The following is a 27,141-nucleotide window of genomic DNA, read 5'->3' as shown; positions in this document are numbered from 1 at the left end:
ACGTTTTCCTCCTTTTGTCTACGTATAATGTTTGTTAATTAGCTAATTCCAAATATTTTCTTAAGATTATTTTTTAAAGCACCATTGAGGTGAAATCTCAGATACAATGCCAAGTTGTGTGCCATCAAGCAAATAACTTACACAAGCAAGTATCTCACACAAGCTCATTGAAACAGGGTATGCACATAGCCACACTGACCATAGCAAAGTCTGCAGGTACTTGCTCCGTATGAAAGGTTGCTTCTGTTTTTAAAGGTTCAGATCTCTTCATCAAGAATAATGGGAGCCAATGATATAGTTAGTTTCATATCATCCAGAAGAAAACGGGACAATCTTGTGAAAACGAGACAGAACCCCTTTGTGTCATCTGAGAATCAAGCTTGGATGTCTTCCACGAAGTCATATGTTATACATTGACTTGTTCGATTTGTTATTGCAGGCACCAGTTTATCAAAGGGTGATTAAAGGTACGATCTTCATGCCCAAACACTGAAGCTACCAATTTCTGAGGAATTTAAAGACCATGGTAGACATCCTCTAGCTCTGCATCATTAAGCCTGAGAACACATACAGAAACAAATGTGCAATTTAAAACAAAAATAATTATACTTTGATCTATAAACCAAATTCAGATAATTTCAGGTGCTGAAATATAGTATGTAGCTTTAACATCCAGCTGAGAAACAAAGTAAACCAATAGATAGAATATGATCTTAGGTCCATAAAACTTGGAGGCTAAGAGAGAGGGTGTGCCAGAAGGAAAATGAATTGATCTCTCTATATTAGTAACTTTGTCTTAATGTAACATTTTTTATATGTAGCTATGTATTTTTGTAATATTTTGTTTAAGTTGCCTGTTGTTGCTTCAGGTTTTTTTTGTACACCGCTTAGACATATTTTTAAAATATTAAGCAGCATAGAAATTATATAATCTAATCAAATTAACAGATTTCCAAATTAACATTTATGTGACACTGGATATTACTGCTGCATAGTAATAGGTGGTAGTTTAAGGGTGCAATCAGAAACACACTTACCTGGGAAGAAATCCAATTGAGGAGAATGGGTGGTTTTTTGGGGGGTGGCAGGGAACATGTTTAGGATTTAACTAAGGATCTAAATTAGTTTTGTGGTCACAGAAGATGAGAATTTTAAAACATTCACAAACACCTGCTTATTGTCCTGCATAACAACATCATATCACATGTACTGCACATACTTATTACAGTCAGTTGCTTGGACAATAAGTCATGACCGTTTGCCTCTAGGATTATCTTAGCTTTCATAAAAGAGCACACAAATTACAAGAGATTTTATTAAGAATTTGTAGGTGGATATGAACAGGGAGTTGGTAAAAAGTCATGACAAGCTTTTCTTTGGTGTGCGTTAGTTTCAGAGGAACAAAACAGCAAAATATTTTAACAAGTTAATGTTGATTCTCCTTTGGATGAATGCTCTGTACTTTTAGTTATGATTAATGTCCACTCAGCGATGTCTTTAGTCTTATTAAGTGCAATATACGTTATTTCCCAGCAGAAGCACAAGTACCTACCATATGTTATGATGAACATTTGTCAGTTTTCCACCAACACGTATTGGAAAGCCTCTGTGATATCATTCATAAGTAGACATAGGGTGACTGGCAGTCCTGTGCATGGGTTTCTGCTTGCCCAGTGGGGCTTTTCTGCCTCTCTGGCCCCTGTGTGCCTCCTGTGCCCCTGAAATTGGTTCAGGGGGTAGAGAAAACCCTTAGAACAGTGAATGGGGGAAGGGAGGGAGACAGTTCTTTCTGGCAAGCTGAAATACTTTTGCAGGCAGAATGTTTGTGACAGCGCAACACTGAATTCCACCCATAGCCTTCCCTGACCCTTGCCCATGTAATATTGAAATTCTTTTAAAATTGATTTAAAAAAAAAACATGCCACAAGGATATGTGGTAAAACTATTATAAGGAACACAGAGCACAGGAAACTGCCTTATGCCAAATCAGAGCTTTTTAGATACAATTGTAATCCAGCTATTTTGTGCCATGACATCTCTATTATTATTATTATTATTATTATTATTATTATTATTATTATTATTATAGCTTTTTGTTTATTCTGGTGTTTTTTGTTCACATTTTAATTGTTTTCTTAACTGCCCTTAGAATGTGACTGAAGGCTAGTATAAAAATACTTATACAGTGGTACCTCGGGTTAAGAACTTAATTTGTTCTGGAGGTCCGTTCTTAACCTGAAACTGTTCTTAACCTGAGGTACCACTTTAGCTAATGGGGCTCCTGCTGCGGCCGCACGATTTCTGTTCTCATCCTGAAGCAAAGTTCTTAACCCAAGGTACTATTTCTGGGTTAGCAGAGTCTGTAACCTGAAGCGTCTGTAACATGAATCATCTGTAACCCGAGGTACCACTGTACTAAATAATAATGACACATGTAAGCTGCACAGTGCCTCTACAACTGCATTTCTGCAGTGTTCATGCTATATTGTGAACAAAAGACTAGCATCACTACAGCATTAGGGGGGGAAGTTGCTCTTGTTATGGTGGGAAAAATTACTGGCTAAGATCCAAATAGCTGTTTAGGCTCACATCAGGAACTTCAACTGGCCCCATGGTTTTTTTTTACTTTTGAGCAATATCACAAACTTCTAAAAGCATGCATGAAAACTTTGTTTTTAAAGCATTGCCATGCAGCGTATTGGGAGGTCAGGTAGTGCTGTTTGATAAAAACAAATCTAAAACGTCTTTGGACTAACAGAACTTGTTTTACAGTTTTTAAAATCCTGGCCATGAATACAATCCATATAAACCTTAGAAGAACAACCAGAGATCTTTAAAGTTGCAATTAATCAACAATATCTCGCTTTTTATTCTGAAGTGTTTGTGGCTATCTTTGCAGTGGCGAGGCACTGTTACTTCCATTTATAGGTAAGTCAAAGAGCAATTTGTGTTCAAGTGTTATTCATAATTATTTTTAGCCTCTCTTGCACAATTTGAGTACACGTGCGGATTGCAGTGATTCATTTCTGAATGCACAGAGTCCAGTTTTTGTTCTGCGAATTTGCATATCTACTTTTGTGTTCTTTTTGTGTCACCTGTGAAGACATTCAGTACTACAACTGGTCTTCTATCAACTGCTATTGAGCCATATTTTGGGATAAAGTTATTTTTACATTTTGCCTCTACCATTATAATAAATGCTTCTGTATTCATTATACACTGAGCAGGAGAGTAACAATGGCTAGACAAGCATGGGAATGTGCTGCTCGAAGGAGACACATGAATCAGCTTTTGATATTGTGAAGTATTTGTGAGTAATAATTGAAGTGGGTTTAAAGACATTAGTGAAAATGCCCTAACAATTTGCTTTACACATTTATATTGGGGAGAATATATATACATATGCAGGCTTCTGTTCATTGGCATTAGGGCAATAGGTCAGTCATGCCCCGCCTCCAGCCCTCCAGTGAGGCGCTGTGGGTTAAACCACAGAGACTAGGACTTGCCGATCAGAAGGTCGGCGGTTCGAATCCCTGCGACGGGGTGAGCTCCTGTTGCTCGGTCCCTGCTCCTACCAACATAGCAGTTCGAAAGCATGTCAAAGTGCAAGTAGATAAATAGGTATCTACTTATCTGGCGGGAAGGTAAATGGCATTTCCGTGCACTGCTCTGGTTCGCCAGAAGCAGCTTAGTTATGCTGGCCACATGACCCAGAAGCTGTACGCCGTCTCCCTCGGCCAATAAAGTGAGATGAGCGCCGCAACCCCAGAGTCGTCCGCGACTGGACCTAACAGTCAGGGGTCCCTTTACCTTTACTTCCCAGAGACTTTTTTGGAAGAGTTGCTCATGTACTTCTCCCTTTCCCATTGAAATCAAAGGAGTGCTTAATTTTCACTGGATCGTGTACTTAGTGTTTACATCCAGGAAAACTGCATGGCTGTTTTAAAAATAATTTTACACATGGATATGATGACTGTATAAATTGTTCAGTAATCTGTATTTTAGAATGTGTTCTTCCTTGACACTTTGATATTGGCCAAATACCATGAAAGCAGCTGGAACTCTATTCCTGTTGGTTGAGATGAAATACTTTTAAAAATATTCAGTTAATTTCTTATCATCGCCTGGGTTGCAGCTAATGAGATCCCAAAGAGATATTTCCTCTTGGCAGGTAATAGGTCCCCCCCCTTCTTTCACCTCCCAAGCATCTGAGACAGAATATTTGGCTTAGATGAATGTTACTCTGGCAATGTTGCAGCACATTCTAATTAAGTAACAGTGTCAAGTCATTTTTATATCTGTTATAACGATAGCTGAAAACAGATTATATTAAAATATTCACAGATTTAAGGGACACAAATGGTGGTGGTGCCCAGTTCTTCTAACAAAACGTGTGTGCAGGTACATATGCTTCTCAAATTCACCATCAGAGATGAGACTTCAGTTATCTGTTCCACAAGGTGACCTGTTATAAAACTAGTTTCTGTTTCCAGGCTGAGGTCCTCTGATACCCCAGGTACATAGAGCATTTTGCCTTAGTATTCAGGTGGGTCCCACACCACACAGAGACAGTGCCACCTAGTGAACATGAAGACCTTCTACAAGAGAGTTGTGTGAGGGTGTGTTTTTTGTATATGGAAACTAAGAGAAGGAAACAACAAGCATATCTGGGATGATTCTCCATAATGAATTTTAAATTACTTAAAAAAACTAATTTGAGTGTTTATAGAAATACAAACAAATATGCACAAAGTCCGGTGACAAAAGCACAAATCACCAGTGTGCCAACAAGTATCTCACACAATTTATTATAAGATTTGCAATGTGGCTGATTTCACATGCCAGCTTACCGTACTAGAACTCTTGGTCATCCAATGAAGCTGTATGTTGGAAGATTCAGGGAAGATAAAAAAAAAAGTCCTTCTTCTTCACACAAGACAATGGAACTTGCTTCCACAGGAGGCAGTGGTGGCCACCAACCTAGATGACTTTAAAAGAGGATTAGACAAATTCATGGAGGAAAGAGATATCGAAGGCTAGAGGCCATCATGGCTCTGCTCAGCCTCCACAGGTGGAGGCAGCAGTGCTTCTGAATGCCAGTTGCTGGAAACCACATGAGGGGCAGGTGCTCTTGTGCTTGAGCCATGCTCATGGGTTTCCCACAGGCATCTAGTTGGCCACTGAGATAGCAGGATGCTGGACAGGAAGGGCCATCTGCCTGATCCAGCAAGCTCTTCTTATGCTCTTATGACAGGGTGGTTGTAATGAAGTATACAGGTTGAATTTAAAGTGCTTGTTTCAACTTTAAGGTTCTGAAGGACTTGGGACCAGGATTTCTGAAAGACTACCGTCTCCCACTCCCATATCTACTCACTGAACCTTAAGATTCCCTTTAGTGGCCATGCTAAGTGTCCCTGACAAATGAAGTGAAATAGATGGCTATTAGAGAAAGGGCCTTTTAGGCAGTGGCACCCTGCTTATGGAGCAGCCTTCTCAATGAGTTTTACCTGGTACCATTTTTGTGATAACTTTGATGGCAGCCTATACAAAATAAAAATCTATAAAGACTTTTCTGTTTAGCAAGGCCTTATAAATAACTTGCATAGTTTGGTTTTCAAAACTCTTATTTAACTTTGGGGGTGTGGCGAGTTTTGTCTTTGCTGTATTTATGTTGCTTCTGATTTTATGTTGTTAGGTCTTGCTTTGTATTCAGTTGTATTCTTACTTATTTATTATAAGCCGCCCAGATAACTTTATGTCACGGGGCGGCATACAAATGTCACAAATAAGCCAGTCTCCATAACCATTCAGGAATTAAAGGATCCATATACTTTTCCCACCTGAAGCAATATGAAATATTTGTCTCCTTCAGTGAGAAATCAGGGTTCTGGTTTAAGTCCAAAGTTTACTACTGTTAAGAAGGTTGGTTGTATTGTGCCATATTACAGCCTTCTCCCTTTCCCTCTCCCCCCACAGGACTTCCATCAGAATGCCATTATACTGCCTAGTGGAAACAAATGCTTTTTTTTATCTTTAGGTGTCAGCTGGCTCAGGATAATGCACAGGTTCTCATCTGAATCAGAGTGAATGAATTAACAAATTCATGTTGCTAAAAAGCAAGTGCCAAAAGCAAGTGAGTGGCAAATGTGGCCACATGTCTCTGCTGAGAAATGCAGGCATCCAGGGCATGGCTAGATATCATATATGGTTGTTTTTTTAAATGCCTTTTGAAGCTTGGAAAGCAATGGCTTCCTAGATAGAAACTATACTTTTTGCTTTTTAAATTCCAAAGAAACACTGAGCTTCTTGTCACCAAAGAGCAACAGTTCTCTTCCTAAATTAGATATATAGTGGGTGATATGAAGAACCAAAAATTTGTATTCTACTGTTCACAGCCCATTCCAACACAGAGTGAAATGTTCTTAAGCTCATGGAAAGCTCGTTCTGTTAGATTCTGACCATTGTATTTATTCTACCCCCCACAAAATAATTCTTACAAAGTACTTTCATTAAGGCCCTTCTTAGCAGTGATATATAAACTAGCTATGGCATTAATACAACAACACCCAGCTGTCTTGGTGAATTCAAAGTTAGCTGGGCAACAATAAAGTGCTTAGGGGTGCATGGTGTGGTTATTTATTTAGCTGCCAGTAGACGGCACTGTTACTTAAATCTTATTATAAAGAACATTGTTTTTAACAGGTGGCCTTGCTGAACATACCTGGAATGGCACATGTGAGAGTGTAAAGCAGTTGCCAAGATACACTTTATTGTTATTCTGGATTGCTGTTTGACAGTAGGATTCCAGATTCAGCTCTTAGGCAGAGATTCCCCCCCACCCCCCAGATCTCTTATAAGGAAAGCCACACAACAAACTTATGTGACTTAAGGTAAAGGTAAAGGTACCCCTGCCCGTACGGGCCAGTCTTGCCAGACTCTAGGGTTGTGCACTCATCTCACTCTATAGGCCGGGAGCCAGTGCTGTCCGCAGACACTTCCGGGTCACGTGGCCAGCGTGACAAGCTGCATCTGGCGAGCCAGCGCAGCACACGGAACGCCGTTTACCTTCCCGCTGGTAAGCGGTCCCTATTTATCTACTTGCACCCCAGGGTGCTTTCGAACTGCTAGGTTGGCAGGCGCTGGGACCGAACGACGGGAGCGCACCCCGCCGCGGGGATTCGAACCGCCGACCATGCGATCGGCAAGTCCTAGGTGCTGAGGTTTTACCCATAGCGCCACCCGCGTCCCTATTATGTGACTTATTATATGCAAAAACACTTTCGTTAACAAAACAATAAGATTTTTTGTAACAGATCAAGCATATGAATCAAAGAAAATACGAAGCTATTGAGAGGATTCTGTCAGCTATCTAGAAAACTAGTGTTCTAACAAAATGTGGCACCCTATTTATAGTCCTGGGAATCTTAGTTTCCATTTAATATTTTTTTTAATGCATATCTAGATCTCATGGTTGTAGATCCAACCATGAAAACGTGAGTGATGCCTGGTAAATGTTAGACCAGCAGGAACTATGTAGGAATTCCAGTAGTAATTTTTTTGTCTCATCTCATGCTCACATGCGTGGTTTCTTAAATTTATTTATTCAGAACATTTATTTCCCACATCATGGAATTCCTAGGCAATCTCTCACTCAGGTACTGAGAAGACACTCATTTCAGTCAGGTGGCTGTATCACATGCTCTCACATCAAGTCCTAGGATTGATCTGTCTATCTTATTACACACTTGTGTTAGTGTACTAGAAGAAGAAGCAAAGATCACCAGTATCAAAGCAATGATTCTTCAAAATCAACTTTGTCTGGTCATGTTGTTCAGATGCCTGATTATCGTCTTCAAAAGCAACTACTCTATTCCAAACTTAAAAATGGAAAGCATAATGCTAGCTGTCAAGAAAAGAGGTTTAAAGACTCACTCAAGGCAAATCTTAAAAAATGTAGTATAAACACCAACAATTGGGAAACACTTGCCTGCGAGCACTCCAATTGGAGAACAGCCTTTACCACAGGTGTTACGGACTTTGAAGACACTCTAACTCAGGACGAAAAGGAGAAACGTGCTAGGAGGAAGGCACATCTGGCAAACCTTCACCATGTTCAGCTCCAGCCTAGAAACCTATGTCCCCACTGTGGAAGGACATGTGGATCCAGAATTGGCCTCCACAGTTACTTAAAGACTCGCTGTTAAGACCATGGTTATGGAAGACAATCTTACTGGGCTATGAGTGATCGCCAAAGATTCTACACAAAGATTCTATCAACACAGGAATGTTGTGTTGCATGAAGTTGTTTTGAGGAAAACTTTGGAAAATGTAAACAAAACAAAAAAACAAAACTCATTTCCTGAGCAGTTTATATAATTTAAGCATAAAACAAAAGGCAGCAGCTGGATATACCAGAAAATCAGGAGCTTCATCAGAGAAGCTAGAAAACAAAAAGATCCTTTATATTCTGCAATGTCCCCTGTCCCCTGAAGATTCTTTCCTTTACTATATGTAGGGGTTTACTATATCTGAAGAATGGGTGAGGTGTTAGACTATATAATTTCAGTTCAAATCTGATTATCTCATGGATAACTTTCAACTAAACTTTACTTTTAGGTCAGAAACAAACAAGATGTGTTTGTGTTTCCAAATCAAATCTTATTATTAATTTACTTGGCTGAATATTTGAACACACAACCAATTAGAAAATTGAATATTTTACTGTGACTCACTTTCACCACCTCCACTAATATAAAATGAATGGATAGCAATATAAATTTATTTTTTAAAAGAAGTATATGTCAGTTATTTTAAAAACTGTATGCAATTCTAGATAAGATTTGATTCAGCATAGGAGATGAACTTTAATTTTCACAATACAAAATATCACATCCTTGGAAACAGGTGCAAAATTTTAAAATGTCAGTTGAAAACCTTACTTTTTGGCTAAACAATGATTTAGTAAAATTTTCTGGGTGAAATCAATTTTGAATGTACAAAGCTTTTACTTCAAAAGTTGAATGGAGACCTTTGATCTATAATCGATAAAAGTAAACTATAGTTTGCTTTTAGTTTGGTTCATATGATTTCTTTCAACTTAGGTTATTCGTTTTGCTTCCAAGAATCCACCTTCAACAATGTTAGTATTAAAAGGATAGCATTAAATTTGCATTATGGAAGGCTAATTACTGCAAGACAAGAAGCAGCTCTTATTTTTTAGATGGGCGCTAGTACTGAATTGCTTTCGCCCTCTGTTCCACATTGACTTCTCATTCGCATTCATTCAAAATGGCACCTGTATATTTCATCTTACATTATAGTTGTAGCACCTATTGAAAACAGCGCGAAGTATGCACATTTTCCATGCCACCACAAATCCGGTTTGCTGCAGTGATTCCTGTGAACGAATTTCCAAACTGTTTATTTATTTATTTATTTATTATCTGCCACTATTCAACGTATAATTAAACACACCACAAGATTATTTCCATATTTCGATATGGAAATCATTCTTTCCACATTTCGATATCTTTTCCCAGTTGTTTTCTCCAAATCCAAATTGCGAAACGGATAACTGGGAAAAGGCACCCGTTGCTGCCAAAGTTTGTACAACAAACTGCAAAGTCTCCGATCAGCCCACCTGCCTGCCCACGCGGCGATTCGTTCTTTTTTTAAAAAGAAGAAGAAGAAGAAGAGGTGTGAATTCGGATTTGAATAACCCTCTAAGGAACTGGGATGATTTCATTGGTGAACTGGGCGAGGGAACTGTCGCCGTGACTTGTATAAGACGCGCCGCGCTCGCCTCGCCTCTATTCGCGCGGTCAAACCAAGGCAACGAAACGCTTCCCAGGCGTCGGCTCCTCTCGTTGCGCCTTCCCTTCTCCTCCGCTCCCCGCGGCCTCCACCCCACTTCTCACGCGAGGGCTGCAGCCTTCTGAGCCTGCTGACCATGTTCCAGGAAAATGCCCCTGCAGCGCTCGCCCTCCTGTCAGCAGCACTACGCGGGGCTCCCTCCTTCCCGCCCTTTCTCCTCTCACCCTGGGCGCGCGCGCAAGGGCCCTGCTCTTGGACAGGGCAGCCAAACCCCTTTCCGCTCTGCCTCAGAGTCGCCTCTTGGGTGCTGGGGGGTCTCCCACCCACCTGTCACATCCAGAGCTTCTTCAAGCGGCCGCGGCGGGTTCCCCCTTCTGACCCCTTCAGAGCGACACCCAACAAACTGCCCTCCGTTGCTGGCAGCCGTGCGGGCGTCTTACCTGCCGCTTAGGCTCTAGCTCTGCGCGCAGCTGCCCGCGCGCCCCAGGCCGCCCTCCCTCTCCCCCCCCCCCCGCGACGGGTCTTCCCCCTCCTCCTCCTCTCTGCCTCCTCACCTCCCCCGCCCCCCCATATTTGGCTTTTTGGAATTCCTAATCGCGGCTGGTCCCTGTGATTGGCTGCTGGGCTCTGACCCCGCTCGGGCTCCAGGCTGGGCGTATAAAAGGGGCCTGAGGCGGGGGCTCCCGAGCATTCCCCGGAGCGGGCACCAGGGACCAGTCGCAGCATGACGGGCAAAGCGGGCGACGCGCTCGCCCACAGCCTGCCCGCCAAACTCAAAGCCCCCGACGGCGCGCCGCCTGCTCCGCCGCCGCCCACAGCCTCGGGCCCCCCAGGGGCGGCAGGGGCCCCGGTGGGCTCCGTAGCCGCGGGGGCCAAGCCCGTCTCGGGCCCCGCGGCGCCTCGCTGCACCGGCTTCGGCATCCAGGAGATCCTGGGCTTGAACAAGGAGCCGCCTTCGCACCCTCGCGCGGCCCTGGACTCGTTGCCCGCCGGCCACCTGCTGGCGGCCCGCTCCGTGCTCAGCCCCGCCGGGGTGGGCGGCATGGGCATGGGCTTGCTCGGCGCCGGCAGCCTGCCCGGCTTCTACGCGCAGCCCACCTTCCTGGAGGTGCTGGCCGACCCGCCCGGCGTCCACCTGCAGCCGCTGGGCCGAGGCCCCGCGCAGCTCGACACCAGCCAGACGGCCAGCTCAGGTAGAGGCAGAGCCGCGGGGCGGGCGAGGAAGGGGGCAGCCGGGAGAGAGAGAGAGAGAGATCCAGCCTCAGGAAAGCCGGAGGCCGCGGCTGCCTCGCCAGGCAACCCCGTGAGGGAGCCCTCCAGCCTGGGCAGCCCCACACAGCCGACCCAGGAGGGAGACTCCCAGGTCTGAAGGGGTGGTCGTCGTCCCACCCCCCGCCACCTTCGGGCCAACACAGGCTCTTCTTGCCTTCCCATTGCCAGCGATCTCCGCTTCTTCCAGATCGCGGCTTTTTGAGAAAGTGGCCCAGCAGCTGCTTCCCCAGACTGCGGTCATGATAAAAGCATAACGAAAGATAATCGACGGGGGCCAAGGAGAAGCGGGCGGGGGCCTCCGGAGGCAGGGAGAGGGGGCGACTTTCGAACACAGGACCGGCCGCTGGTTTCCATCCTTTTGAAGGGATGAGATCGAAACGCGGGGACCGGCGCTGTTGAAGGTAGCGCGGTTGGGGCTCAAGGTCCCGATTTGTTACCATAAGCGCCAAGGGAATAAAAGGAAATAATATGAAAAGCAATGGCCGGTTTCCAAACGAATAATAGTAATAATAATGCAGAATAATTTTAAACGGGTAAAAATTAGGAGAAACGGCAAAAGTTGTTATTGTAGAGTGTCTAATATATAAATGCCCTTCCTTGTGTTCCAGCTCCCCTGGTTCAAAGTCCATTTTTTCCTTGCCCTGTCTTTTAAATATAGGAGCGATAAGATTTAGTAGGATCCCCAAAATTGCAAGCTTTGGGGCGATGCGCCATCGACTTTTTAAATTCATAAATACTTTTTTTCTTTTTTAAAAAAATTGACATTTGGAAGGGGGAGAAATGTCGCGTAAGGCTTGGAAACGAAACTGGCCTTCGAGTTTGGAAGGGAGAAAAGAGGAGCCAAGAGCGCGCAGAGAGCGAGGCGTCCTCGGGATGCAAAGCGCTGCCAGGGGGAACCCGGCCAGGGAACGAAACCTGAGTCGATCGCACGAGACCAGCGCCCCGATCCCCCGATCCGGGGAAATCCGAAGCGAGGTCTGAGTGCGAGACCGCCTCGCCTCGCGCCCCGGAGCGTCTCGGGGAGCCGGGAGGGGAGACTCACCCGAACACACCCTCCAGGAGCTCTGGTCCCCATCGCTGCCGCCTTTCTGTGTCCCCAGATTCCGAGGATGTTTCGTCCAGCGACAGAAAGATGTCCAAATCCTCGTTAAGCCAGAGCAAGAAGCGGAAGAAGAGGCGGCACAGGTAAGGCGGACGGAGGGGAGGATCTCCCCACCCCCACCACAATTGCCTGGCCTGCCCTCCCAGTCTCTACCTTTGGGCCTCAGGATCCAGGGTGTCAGGATCGAGCCCCCCATCACCTTGTGCACGCGGGTGGGTATGGGGCTGGGGGGTCGACGACAGAGAAGGGAGCTGCAGAGATGCGCCAAGGAGAGTTGCGCCCTTCTCTGGCTCCTCCATCCCAACGGAGTCCTCTGTCTCCTCCACCAGCATCTCCTCGGATGGACCCGAGGCGCAGCTCAAGGAGGAGGCCGCGCTTCTCAAGGCATTTGTTCTGCCTTTGGGTGCTGTTTTGTCTTGAAACCTCCGACCCAAGAGAGGCCGGGGGGGGGGTCGCCCTGGCTGATCCGACCGGCTGCACGGTGGCACTTTCCCTTCTCCCCGTGAGCCGCAGTTCTCCTTCCCCCTATGCTGTAATCCGTCTTCCTTGCCTAGTGGTCCATTGTCATAAAAGACGCAGCAACGGGGTGGGGTGGGGAAGCTGTCCTCGGAGACCTCTCTCTGCATTCCTCATTCTCCAGGGATCTCTTGGGCTGTTTCTTTCTCTCTTTTAAAAAACGAAATAAATTAGGGAAATTTTTTTGCATGTGTTGGGACCCTTTAAAAAGCAGTGCTTTGACACAACCGGAATCTCCTGGTGGTTGTGTGTGTGTGTGTGTGTGTGTGTGTGTGTGTGAGAGAGAGAGAGAGAGAGAGAGAGAGAGAGAGAGAGAGAGAGAGAGATGTTATTATGAAATGCATCCTATAAAATGATATGGCTGGCATCTGCTCAGGAAAACAACAACAACAACACGGGAGATCAAGGGTGGTTTGTGCGATGAATTTATATTCCTCCCCCCTCAGCAAAGAATGCTGCTGCAATTTCCGTGAGACTAGCAATAAAGTATTCGAAATGTTCCGCAAGCTGACAGGACAGTTTGCAAACAGGAGATGTGGGAGAGAGGAAAGGAAAGTGAAGAGGTCTTTTGTGGAAGTCTAACCTCCCTTCCCAGATCTGTCACAGTCTCAAGAGGGGCAACATGTCATTTTGCCCCCAGGAAAGGGGCACGCGGTCCTCTTTCCAGAAGTAGCTGCGTTCGTCTCTGGTAGGACTGCAGGGGTGGCCAGGAAAATATTCCCAAGCGAGCCAGTGGCAATCCTGTTATTCCTGAAATTCAGGACAATGGGACAGCAATGCATCTGTTCGGACCCGGTTTGGGGAAATAATTAGATCAATTTTAATAAGCGGTGGAGTGCCTGTGGATTAAGAGAACTTTCCCGTGAAAGGTTGGCTAGAATGAGGAAAAGGGCAAATTAAGGGTTCAATATTTCCTTAAGCAGTGCAATTGCCGTGGCAAAGCGGATGCTTCCGTTTGACTGATGAGGTCAAAGCAGATGGGGGACAAGAACTTCCCAGATGAACTGGACTGATACAAGGGAGTGGGTTGGTTCGCCGTTTAGATCCAGGTTAAAATCGAAGCACGTTTCCTTTCTGGATCCAGAAAAGAGCTGGAATCAAGTGTTGAATTTCTTAGTGATTTCAGGAGTGGCTTTTTCTTCTTCCAATAGGTGTACAGTATTTACCTTGTCCAGTATATTTGGTTTTTTAAAAAAACAACAACAATTAATTCACCTATAATTAAATACTTCTCCAACAAGTAGTTGCAAAAGGGAGAGACACTAGAAATGTCTCTGTTACTGAGGTTTGTTGGTACAAAGTGGACTAAGGTGACTTTTGAAAAAAACGAAATTTAAGTATGCATTTCAGAAAGACGCATTCTGCCATTTATTTTTGACAGGAAAACTATCCTGCAAGAAAAGTGGGAGAGTTGTGTTGTCTCTCTCCCCCCCCCCGCAATTTCCCCAAAGAAATAGTCTTCAAATTGCCTCGAGAGAAGGATATCGAATGGTTAAACGAGTTTGCTGTATTCGCATTGGCTGTGATTCCGTTTGGGGGGGGGGAGACACCCCAAACTCTACCAGTTAAAGAACTAATACAAACGCTTGATCGTAGAATATGTCCTTTGTATTAACAAGGTCTTTTTGTTAACACTGTTACTGATCCGATACATTGCGTTAGATTTAAAATGCTTGGAGGTGATTTGAGGGCATTGGAAATTCGAAGACTACATTTTCTTTTATTTTTACTAAGTGACTTGGATTTCTTTCTCCTCTGGATGCTATATTTCTTCAGGGGTGCAGGTGTTTATTTCATATTTCTTTGGGCTTGCTTGCATCCGTGTGTACACACACACACACACACACACACAGAGAGAGAGAGAGAGAGAGAGAGAGGGATGAACTACAATATTGTAATGCAGACTGCTTCCTTGGTAGATTAATCACAGAACCAGAGGGCTGCCATGCATCAGAAATTGGTGCGGATAGCCTAATGCTTATTCAGATTTGCGGCACAACAGGAGCATGAAAGGAGCCTGTCTGCTCTGCAGGCATCTTTCTTCAACTCCAGTTGTGCTTCCGTTTGTTTCCAGTCCCAGACAATCGTTTTGGGAGTGTGCATGTCTGTGAGGAGGACTTTGGAATAGATAAACGTGGGAGAAGTGTGTCCTTGGTATGAAATTCGTTGTTTTGAAGAGGTGGAAGTCCTACTTACTATGCTGTTCACAGCACAGCACAGCACAGCTGAACTGCTGACGGCACTGGTGGTACTTACTTAGGTTGTAAAGTGTTAGGGAATCTATATGGTGCTCAGGTCATTTATTAAAAAAAAGGAAGACTGGCAGATGTGAGAAAGGCTGGGCACTTTCAACATTATAAAAGAGGGGACGGTGTTGTTACCCATCAATTTAAATGCCAAACATAGCATGCTGTGCACTGGTGTTGAAATAATATTTGCACCTGAAAATGCTGATATGAATGCTGCATTGCAAAAAAGAAATAAAGAAAAGCAAATAATGGTTTTTATTCTTTAAAACTTGCATTTTGCCAGAAAAATCCAACCTTCCACATGAAGCCACTCCCTATAGGTATTGACAAGCAAAACAAAGTCTTTTCAACTTAAAGCATGTCTTCTGACACTGAAAACTACATCTTACAGAATTAAGAGTCACCATCTGGATTCACACTGTCGGGTTTGAATGTAGTGAATTTGCCAGATTTTGTTAGGGTTCTGCTTTAGTGTTACATTTCACAGAAGTACTGCTAATAATAATATGGAAGTAATTTTTTTAAAGATCCATAACTCTTATCAGTTTAGTTGTTATTGTAATAGCAACTAACCAAATCAGCAAGCCAGCATCCTTATTGTTATTTTGCTAACATATAGCAAAAGATTACCTTTATTTTTATTTAAAAAAGAAAGGCATGTTTAATTCTTAACATGTGTGATTACCAATAGAGATGTACATATATTTCGACACTCTATAGTTAAGATATATATGTGAGAAACTGAATCCAGTCTAAAACACATTTATTTGATAGCAAGCACTATTGACTGCAAATGAGCTTACATCCTAGTGAGGGTGGTTAGGCTCACAACCCAGAGAAGCAAAGACTGATTTTATCTGCAATAGCATTCTATTTACAATAAAAAAACACCATAGCATATATATAGTGGGATGGTATAGATGATAATGATGTATGCCACTCTGAATTATTGGTGGGGATACTGATATGAAAAATAAATTTATAGGGACTCCACATTTTTTGGCTGTAGAAGCTGAGCTGGTGTTTGGGGGTGCTACTTATTGTTCCCCCCTCCTGTGACTTTCTATGAGGTGGTGCTTTCCCCTAATTTAAATCTTTTGAGTAGCTTCTGCTACAAATGGGTTTGTTTTTGTGATGTCTTTCTTGACAATGAACAGAAGCAGGAATCTAAGACTACCCATTTACCGTATCAAAGTTTTTTTTTTTTAAATCAAGTGCCACACTTATTTTTGTTTAAGTACCCTTTGCCTCCTTCTGAATAATAGCCCCATTCTCCATGTGTTGAGAGATTTGCTTTTGTCTCCCACTTTGATTTGTTAATATACTTTATGGATAGGCCTTCGCTTTCAATTCAGCTGGAGGGCTTTGGAGACATAGTTAATTCTTCCATTTCAATAAATTGGACTTGAAGCTAGCCATTTTATGCACACTTACTTGAGAGTACCCCACTGAGTGAAGAGGGATGCAGCAGACAAAATGTGGGTAGGATTCGACAGCAAAGTGCTTACCTTTGCTTATCATAACCATGGTGAACTTTCTCTCTCTCTCTATGTACCTTTACTTCCTATGGCTTTTGGCTATCCATCTGTAGATACATATAGGAGGCAACATGGTGTAGTACTGTAGTTAGAGTGTTGGAACCCAACCTGGGGAACCAAGGTTTAAGACCCGACTTGACCATGTAGCTCACTGGGTACATGGTCCCAGAGTTGTTGTGGGAGAGGAAGAACCAAGTTTGCCACCTTGAGCTAGTTGGAGGAACAAGATGGGATGTAAATGCAATAAATCAATAATCAAATATATTTTACCCACTCTCTAAGCTTTCCCTTTGGTCCTTCACCCGTTTAGGTTAGTCCAACATTTAGTTTCATTTTTACTTTTTCATCAGTTAGTTTTGTTTCCTTCAGGACAATTTTCACATCCTATCAACTGGAGGAACTGGAAAAAGCATTCAATGAGGCCCATTATCCTGATGTCTATGCGAGGGAGATGCTGGCAATGAAAACAGAACTTCCTGAAGACAGGATACAGGTAATTGTACTGCTATGAGACCCCCATGATACTAATTTTCCTTTTCATGTTCTTTAGTTTCTTCAGAAAGGACAATGTATCTTTTTAGACAGAAATAGAGTGTCAACCCTAAACAGTTTTCTTGCAACCCAGATCCTCAAGATCCTCAACTGTGCATGAGAAAATAACCCTCAATTGGTATGGTTTTTTTGTGTCTCAGGTTGCATTGTTTGCTCCCGAGTTTATAGTAAGATGTATTATACAGGGAGACATGTAAGCTAGAAAAATCCTGAGAAGGGAAGTGTAGTGTGGGAAGAAGGCTAAAAGTATCCTTGTTGAAGTGGCATGAGTACTCAGGATGAGGGCTCAGGATCTATCTGTGAGGAAGGATATGGTTAAAAAAAGGAACCCAAGCACAATTGTGTCCCAAGCAAAGGATTGCTGGAAACCTGGTAAGTGGAAGCTCATGTGAGTGAATGCTTCTCCATACAATAAAATAAAATTCCCGTAGATTTTTTTTTTAAAAATGCACTGTTGTGGAGAAGGCTAGGGTAGAACTCGTTTCCCGACATTCTGTTTTAAAGTAGAAAGTCTCTGTTTTGTATATTAAGAAACAATCTTAATATAACAAAGCCCAACATAAATTTACCATCTAACAGAAAACTGGACCTGAACTGAACATGCCACGTATTTATTATTTGGAAAATAATTTTATGAGTTAGATTCATTTCTAGTAAGATCAAGAAGTGTTTTGTTATTCACTGTAATGGTGTGTAGATTGTGTCCTAAGGCTGAGGATTGCTCCCTAAAGCTGAACCAAATAATGGTTTATTAGCAAAAGTCACTATTAGTGACTGCCAACCGCAGTAGCCTTAAGGAAGCTAAAATTTGTAACACTGTGAGAACTGCCCACTATCGGTTTTGGCGTGGGCTTTTGTTTGTTTGTTTCTGCTTTGTTTCTATTGCCTGATTGTACTGATTTCTTTAAGTTGTGCATTCTGCTAGTGCTTAACTGTGGACCTACCCTTCTAAAAATTGCAGCCTTAAAGCTTAATCCTATATGAGCCCCTCTGCTGGCAAATCATTGCAAAGTCATGACCTGTGCTGTGCTGCTGACTGCCTCAGCTGATCCTGGGTGTTATGCCAGTACAGTGTGGTGTGTGGCAGAGTGGTCTTGCACTGAGATGTCATGTGACACACAACTCTTACATGGCAAGAGTGGGGCAGCTAATGTTTGCTGCAAGCTAAAAAGCATTTCAGTTGCTCGGCCACCTTTCATGGGTACACTGCTCTATGCTAGAGATATGGTGGAAGGGCTTTCGGTGAGGTTGCAACTGATGTAAGCAGCAAAACAGAATGCATCTGTGCTACTTCCCTTGTACAGGATACGGTTGTACCAATGACAGTATACAGCACTTCATGTCTTACCGCAGATCAGAGGTCTCAAGCATCAATAGCGCTGAAACATAGGAAACTGCCTTATAGCAGGCCAGGCAGTTTGTCCATCTAGCCCAGTGTTGTCTGCCTGTCTCAGGTAGAAGCCTTTTCCTGTTACCTGCTACCTGATCTGCTTTTTAACTGGAAATGCAAGAGACTGAGACCGTGACCTGTGTGCAACGCATGTGTGCCACTACTGAACTTTGGCCGCTTCTCACTTGTTCGCTTGCAAATGAGTGGTGACAGCATCAGGAAATTATGAACTAATATGGCATTCATAAAACATGGTGCGGGTTAATAATCTGAGCCAAAGCTGGCAGAATCCTGTTGAGAGTTCCTGCTGGAAACCACTCATTATTTCATGAGTCGTCCCCCCCCCCTTGGATACTAGCACAGCATCAGCCCTTACCTACCATCTTTTAATATTTTGTCACATTAATTGCGACTTCATTGGGTTTCCTTGCTTCGGATATTTGCATACTCTTCTCCTACCCCCCCCCCACAACATCCCTTGGGCTTTCACCTTCCTATAGCACCCCCTCCCCGTCGACACTATAAAACTGTTTACTTAAATTATGCACCATAAATCACCTTCTCTCCAGCTCCTTAATCATTTGGTTGCTCTCTGCTGAACTCTTTCCAATTTGTCAATCTTTGTGGTAACAAGACATAAAGTGTGTATGATTGCAGTGTGCCAGGTTGGTTCCTCTCGTGGCTTCAAATGGGACTGGAGACTCCTGTCCTTGAGGGTCATAGGCGACATTCAACTAATATTGGCTTATATCAGAGATCACATTGTGCCTTGTGCACTTCCTTTACTCAGGGATATTGCTTAAATTTCTAAAACTTATTGTCGTCCCCTCCCCTAATTGCTAACCTGTGACTGTGACCTAGAAGACCACGTGAAAAATTCTGCACGCACAGCCACATTTCCAAGAGCCTTTCCACTGCACGTTTTACTTAGTGCTAAGAGTGCCTTGCAGTTATTCATTTGTTGTTCTTTCACCTAGCACAGTTACTGGGGAGAAACTGCTTGTTCCTAGCTTTAAAATGGGAAAATTGTGTTGCTGGGGAAAGCACATTTTACCCAGCTAGCACTTCCAGTGTTCTTTAGAACTCCTTCCTTATGTATACTGGTTTGACATCCACATGGGGTGACATGCACCCCTACTTGCTGATCAAAAGACAACAGGCTGCCTGGGAAACAGGGTCAGGCCTTCTTGGTGGTGGCACCCTCTCCTCCATTGGGAAACCTGTCTATGCCCAACTTTCCTGAGGCTTGAGATGACAGGTGAAGATCTTTTTAATGAGAGTGGGTCAGTTTGGAAGCTGAAAATGCTAAATACTATTTTAATTGACTTATTGATATATAAATGCTAAATAATATTTCAATTGACTTACTGAGTTTTATATAATACTTTCTTTTAAACATTGCAGTACTATGGTTGATGTTAGCTGCTTTGGGTGTTGTATGGCTGGAATGTCAGTTGAGATAGTAAAACAAGCAAATAAGCTAGAGATATAGACAGATATATACCTCTGGGACTGTGGTTATAGGAATATCATAGGGGCCCATTGACTAGTGCTTCCATGTAATTGCAGGTAGCCTGTATTGGCCATCACTCCCGTCCCTTACTATTGACCATACCATTTTGTAAGCTTTTAAAAAAGTATTAATTGAATTTTATTACTTTTGCAAAGACGTTTTTGCTGCCTGCACACAAGCATGACCACCACATGTGCTCATGCACAAAATAGCATGGCAGCCCGAAGTAGGCATCCATCTTATACTGAGTCCGACCACTGGTCCATTGAGCACAGTGCCAGAGATGGTGCCTTTCTATAGTTGGACTCCAACTCCCATCAGTCTCAGCCAGCATGACCAAGGGTCAGAGATGATGGGAATGGTAGCCCAACAAGGGACCACTAGTTCTCTTTCCTTGGTCTACAGTGACTGGGAGCACCTCTTCAGAATTTCATGCGGGGACTTCACCATTTCTACCTGGAGATGCCTTGGTGTTGAATTTGTGTGTGCATCTGTAGCACGTGCTATACCACTGAGTTAGCAAGGAATCTGAGAAGAAGGGTAGGTTCTAGGATAACAGCAGGTATCATATTGGGGGCAGGAGATTCCAGTTTAACTGGGCGACCAGACAAATGCACGCAAGCTTAAGCAGAAGTATGTGAATAGGCATCATTTTAATCGCAACGCATTATTGTGCTACATTTCCCGCTGCTTCTGCTCCATAGAGCTCAGAGCAGTTCATGCAGCTCCTGCGGGGTGGACTGTTCATGTGGTCCTGCCCAGCATTGTGGACCTTTACAGCTGCACTGTGGGAACAATGCTCTCACACAGATAGTCAACAGAATACTCCAAGCAATGCAGCTGTGTTGGTGCCCGTGTGCCAGAACTTAGTGCTGTGGCCAACAGGGAGCCCCCTTTCTGAACCCTGAGTACTGTACTTACCTCATGACCCTGGCATAGGAGACAATGGTACCCACCATGGAATAAGAGCCAACACCTGGTATCCTCATATTGCAGAGGTGTGAAGGAGAGAAACTTTGTGGCTATGGAACTTTTAAAAGTCAGAAGCTATAGTTGGAATGTATTATCCGAGATTCACACACATGAAACTAATACACCCAGTGCCTTTTATAGCATGGTCAGGGTCCAGGGAATGAGCCAAAGAAAAGGAGACTGAAAAGACACAATCAATGTTGTAATGGCTTATCCAATGAGAAGGAATGCATTGTGAAATATATGGTGCTGTATTCAAATTTGATTTTCTGTTTCAACTTCATGCATTCTGTCACACACACACACCCCACCAAAAAAAGGCAAGTTTGTTTATGTCTGCAGTTTATGTCACTTCCAAATAAGTTTGTTTTACACTGAGAATCAGTTCAGGGAATTAATTGTAAATCAAGCCTCATTAATTCTCCTTAGAGTGGGGAAAAGAATAAATTAAGGATTCTGGAAGACGGGGGTGGGTGGACATTGGCAAAGGAGATGCAAGCATCTTCCCCATCATTTCACCTTCAGTTCAATTAATGTGAGTCTCTTTATTGGCAAGAGAGGGTGCTGACCCTTTCACCATCTCTTGCAACCCAGTGCTTTGTGATACTCTATCACTGACTGATGATGAGGAGAAAACAGAGCAATCTCCTATTTGTCAGAAGCATTTTGCTTCCCTAGATCTCACCTTAGACCACATCAGAGGAAGGGATGAGAGTAAATTCTCAAGACATTAAGTCTTCATTAGCTATATCCTCTTTAATGATCCTGGTCAAAAATTTGAATGTAGAGCTATAAAGTGTTGTTGGCCGGAGACACTTTGAAAACATTTCCAAGCAAAATTATAGTTATCTCCCCTGTTCTATTATTGTAACACGGATGTCTAACATCCGATCATGGTACTTTCTTGTGAATGTTAATTATTTCATTGCTTCTCAGGATATGAACAGGGGGGAAAATATAGGTAGAAGTGGGGAAAGAATTGCAGCAGGAAAAACAGAATGAAAGTGAGAGTTAGGAGAGGAAAGAAATGCAACTCTTAACAGCAAGTTCTTAAATGAACTGAATTCTCTCAGTGAATTACACTGGCTGTATTGTAAAGGCACTGAACAAATGGTTGATAACATAAGGTTTATAAAATAGGTGTAAAGGACGTAAGTAGGAAGATGCCCAATGTGGCAGAAGGAAGAATGATTCCAGGAAATGCAAACATAGTGCCATGTTCCTTAGATGTTATCTAGCATATGGTTGTACAGCACAGAAAAGTCTCTCTTCTTATGATACTTCTCATGATACCTATTCCATGTGATCATAGTGTGCATTCTCCATATATTAAATAAAGCAGTTGATGGCCGCTCCATTTCCATGCAAATATGTTCTTGTGAATCCTTTTGTCAGGTATCCAATGGCTATTTGCAGTTCAATATATAATATATAAACCCCACATTTTGCTTTCAGCATTTCCTATTTAATATTTGTTTTCCCACCAAAAAGCCTTCAAAGTGGTTTGCAATTTAAAAACCAATAAAATACAAAACAACAACAGTGAGAAGCAATTAAATAAAACTAACAGGCACAAGACATGGCAAAGTAAAACAGTCTTTGCAGCTCCCCTAAAACTTGTAGTGTTTGAGCCACATGAGTCTCCAGACATTCTATTCCATCTTGATAAAGGTACTGTTTCATACTTGGTATTAAGTATTTGATATCCTGTGTATTTTAATAGTTGGTACACATGACTGGATAATGCATACTGAATGTGCAGAAGATGCAGTGATTTTTTTTTAAAAAAAGATAATTTAATTATTGCACATGTTTTTGGATGGACTCAGCTCAGTGAAAATGATTTTGCTCTGTGAAAACGGCATGAGCGTCTGGGCACCCCCGCATTGTGAGTGATGGCCATGCTTCCCAGCCCGCTATCACTGATAGGATCATGCAGTCTTGTCCTGCTAGGTCTCATCTTAGCAAAAGTCACAGAATGGCCAGCTCAGCACTGCGTCATGGAACTGTTTCTTGCTTTCCCAGAATTCTGAATACAGTGGTACCTCAGGTTAAGTACTTAATTCATTCTGGAGGTCCGTTCTTAACCTGAAACTGTTCTTAACCTGAAGCACCACTTTAGCTAATGGGGCCTCCTGCTGCTGCCGTGCCGCCAGAGCACGATTCTTGTTCTCATCCTGAAACAAAGTTCTTAACCTGAAGCACTATTTCTGGGTTAGCGGAGTCTGTAACCTGAAGCGTATGTAACCTGAAGCATATGTAACCCGAGGTACCACTGTAATCAGTTGGTCAAGCCTCCTTTTCATGCTGCCAAGCTAGCAGCCTCAATTATTTGGAGCGGAAAGTGGAGAAATCTATCTGCCACTATCCTCCAATGATATGAGAGAAGGGACTGAGGAAACAGCTTCTGTTTCCCCACGCTAATGGTGTTTGAGATCTCAGGGTACTAGTGAGTGTCTCCATCATGCTCTACCCCAGTGGTTCAAATTCACAGTACTGTCTGGATGGTTTGGTAGCAACATCATTGTAGTCCGCCTAACTGAGTAGGCTACTCCTCACTGTTGCCCAGAGTTTTCCCATTTGCATACCTAAAGTATTATACCTTTTACTTCATACTCAAAGCTCTCATTCCCAGAACTGTTTGCTCTAGGAACTGAGCACAGATTGTACAGATAACAGATTTTGTCATACCGGCTTATCACAACTTCTCCAGTTTTAAGTCTCCAATGAAGAGATTTGGGTTCTCTTGACCACAGTTTTTCAGCAAACAGAATTACCTTCAACTACTACAGCAGAGACTACTAGCTTTGGGGGAAATGTCTGTACATGTGCAGGGAGGACTCTGAATTACTGTATTTTTTGCACCATAACACTCACTTTTTTCCTCCTAGAAAGTAAGGGGAAATGTCTGTGCGTGTTATGGAGGGAATGCCTACGGGTGGCATGCCTACAGATTTTCCTCCTCTAAAAACTACGTGCGTGTTATGGTCGGGTGCGTGTTATAGAGCGAAAAATACGGTATCTGTTTTGCAGCCTTTCCATCATGCATCTGTTGCTTTTCATCTATTTGTTTGTATGTTATTACTCATTGAATACTATTATGCTCAACAGTTAAGGATTAAAAGTCCACCTTCATATTAGGAAGAAAGACACATTTTCCGGCATTATAGCCATAAATGGCTCCCCCCCCCCTCTGGATAATCTTAATTGATCTGAGCAAGGTTGCTGAGAGTGAGTTTGGGACGCAGTAAAAAATATCCACCCCCCCACACAACAGCAAGGGCAGATGGATTAAAAATCTGTACACAGGATATAAAATAAATGTGTGATCTTGTTTTTATGTTAATAATAAATATGATAATTTTTGTACCTGTTGAGACTATTAAGATCGTAATGACTAATATCAATAATATAAGCACCCACACAGTCGTTGCTGAACTAACCATACACTTTAAACATTAAACTTGCATGTGTAACATAACGCAATGCGTATCACAAAACAGCTTTGTTGCATTTGTACAATGTTCCCTTAAGAAAACATGTAAATGCAACTGTGCATAATAGGATGAGACAGCATTGCCATACTGTCAAAGCACAGAAGTGAATGTTTGTATAGAGTCAGACATGCTTGATTCATGGCACAAGTTCGCAAGCCATTATTCAGACTTGTGTATGCATTGAACATGAAATATATACATATATATGCATTGTTCAGAATTACAAAAAACATATGCAGATAGTCAGGCTCAGGGGCCCCCTTCCAGACTGCTGGGGCCCAGTAATTTGTACCAGCCCACCCCCCTGTTGGCCCTGGCTCTAAGGCTAATATGAATACCATTATTTCCCATCCAGGTTTTTAAATGATGGTAAAGGAAGGCAGCAATACACAGTAATGTGTTTTACAGAAAAACCTGGAATATAGTTGTTTTTAAACATTCGGATGACCTCACATATGTGTCACATTGATATTATCAATTCTGTTTGTGCTATATGTCAGCTAGAAGTGGAACAGAGAAGATGTAGGTGTATCTAACCTACAGAAGTGGCATCAATAAGTATTTTCAGAAAGAAGTTAACAGATAGCAATTAGCGAGGCCACTGGCAAGAAAAGTCCCCATACATTGCAGAACAATCCTCTTTCCTTGGTAGTAGCATTCCTCTGCAAGTTTCTGGCAGGCAGCAGGGGCAATGCCAGCTATCCATCTTGTGATCAGGTATGCAAGGTGTGTGCCACCTTTACTGTGCTCATTTAACTTCATATCCCTTTTAATAGAGTCATAGAAAGTGATGCCGCCATAAACAGTGCCCATAATCTCGACATTGCATTTGAATAGGTAGCCATAAAATAGTTCCTGGTTTATAAGAGCATAGCAGCTTTCTGCAACAAAACTTAGAACTGGAAATTTCTAAACCAGTTCAGGTCTGTGCTCATAGGAAGGTTTAGGAACCACCTACCTATCTGAAGACAGAAGTCCAAGCTGAGCTCATATTTTTCCCGTAACTGACAGAAGAAAATAGTTCTTCATGTCTTGCATTGAGGGCAAGGAAGTGCTCAGTCATCTGAAGCAACTTACTTCCAGATAGGTTGAGCAACAGGCTGCTGCAGCCTCTTACGCTTCAAATTAACTTCAACACGTACAGTTTCCTGTAATGTGTAAAATCTATTTTTGACATTTATGTTCCACAATAAAAAGCCAGTACAGGATTCACAAAGAAACATATTTAGAGGCTTTGCAGGGTCTTATGCTGCGACTCAATCATAGCTGTCAACTTTTCCCTTTTCTTGTGAGGAATCCTATTCAGAATAAGGGAATTTTCCTTTAAAAAAGGAAACGTTGACAGCTATGGACTCAATATAAGCAGTCTCTCTCAACCTGCCAGAGCAGGGCAGATCATGGAGCACCCAAGTTTCAGATGCTGCAGCCTAGCCTATTCTGAACATGCTTCCAACCCCCTTTGAGGGGTTGCCACCTGGACAGAAGACATTCACTCGTGTATTAACGCTCCCACAGTCCCTCTGACTCTGGATTCAGCTCTGGCTCAGGTTTGATTTAAAGTCTTCCCACCTCTACTATTTCTGCCTGCTGGTGGCATTACTAGGGATTCCTTCAACGGAGCAGGATCCAACCTAGATCAAGATCAAGCTACTTTTGCTACAGTCATCGCCACCAAAACCAGCATGCCCAAGCAGAGGGCATCTACTTACCCTTCCTGGAACCTGCTAGGCTCCACAGAAGACCTGCTGTTCAGAACTGAAAGAGAAGCCAGGCTTCATGAGCAGACAGCAGAGGTGAACAAGGCATCCTGAACAAGGAGTGAGCAGCTCCCACCCTGATCCTACAAGAATCCAATGTACTCTTGTAAAGTGCTCTTTGGAGGGTCTGATCATCACCTTCTGTGCACTTGGCCGGTGAGAGTGGAGTGGCCTGGTAAGGATAACAAGCACCCCTGCTGCTCTCCCAAAGGTAATGTGCTGAAAGGCTATGCCTATCCAGTGTTTGAATTGGAGACATCTGTGAATGCTCTGCTCCAGTACTGCTCCTGTGTTGTGCCGAGTCCTGTGGGCTGAGTGAGTACTGTATCAAGATGTCCAGCCACAGGATGTGCTGCAAAGAAGTGCAGGTGACAAAACAGTCCTCATACTAGCTGTTGTTAGGATCATCCTACTCGCATGTAGGACCCTGGCAGAGACACATGCCTGACTGGCATGTTCTCTCCCTCCTGGTCGTTTGTTCAGGAGCTTTAAAAGTTTTCTCCAGCCCGAACATCACAGCGACTGATACCAAGAGGCATCAGCACACTTAGGAACCTGCAGAGTATTGGTGGTTCGCGTAACAGACTCAATAGCTCAGCATCTTGGCTAATCTACGTTTATTTACAGATAATACACTTGGAGCATTCTGACTTAGCTCCTTCCTCTTTCTCATCAGACAGCAAAGAGAAAGAACAAATAGTCCCACTTCACGGAACACAGTAACCCAAACATCCTGTCTCCGTCACTTCCCACTTTGTAGAATGAAAACATACACCGTCATGTGATAGACAACAATCCCATGACTGCAAGCATGGAGCAAGAATCCTAACAGTTGAGTGCCAAGGCTTGTCTTCAGTGGCCTGTTTAGTGGTGTGGTACATGCAGGTCGACAAGCACAAGTACCATATTGGATCTGTCTGTGTCCTTCAACAACCAACCAGTCATCTGAAAGCAGTGAGTGCTGGGTTTG

At 43.2% G+C, this 27,141-nt stretch overlaps 1 protein-coding gene across 2 annotated transcripts in view; it reads left to right on the top strand.

The window, feature by feature from the left end:
- The first annotated feature begins 10,463 nt into the window (after positions 1 to 10,463).
- The window catches only part of VSX2 (visual system homeobox 2), a 32,459-nt gene continuing 15,781 nt past the window's right edge, over positions 10,464 to 27,141 (top strand). Inside the window, exons 1-3 of one of the 2 annotated variants that reach the window (XM_053379503.1) lie at positions 10,464 to 11,006; positions 12,186 to 12,270; positions 16,860 to 16,983. In XM_053379503.1, coding sequence (XP_053235478.1) covers positions 10,538 to 11,006; positions 12,186 to 12,270; positions 16,860 to 16,983 — 678 coding nt within the window. In that variant the 5' untranslated portion in view covers positions 10,464 to 10,537. The remainder of the gene's footprint in view (positions 11,007 to 12,185; positions 12,271 to 16,859; positions 16,984 to 27,141) is intronic. The other variant, XM_053379512.1, reaches the window with a different exon arrangement.

This window comes from Podarcis raffonei, chromosome 1 (genome assembly GCF_027172205.1).
Source record: "Podarcis raffonei isolate rPodRaf1 chromosome 1, rPodRaf1.pri, whole genome shotgun sequence".
Lineage (NCBI taxonomy): Eukaryota > Metazoa > Chordata > Lepidosauria > Squamata > Lacertidae > Podarcis > Podarcis raffonei.
Note: the sequence above shows the minus strand (reverse complement) of the source record. Positions and strands in the feature narration are given on the sequence as shown.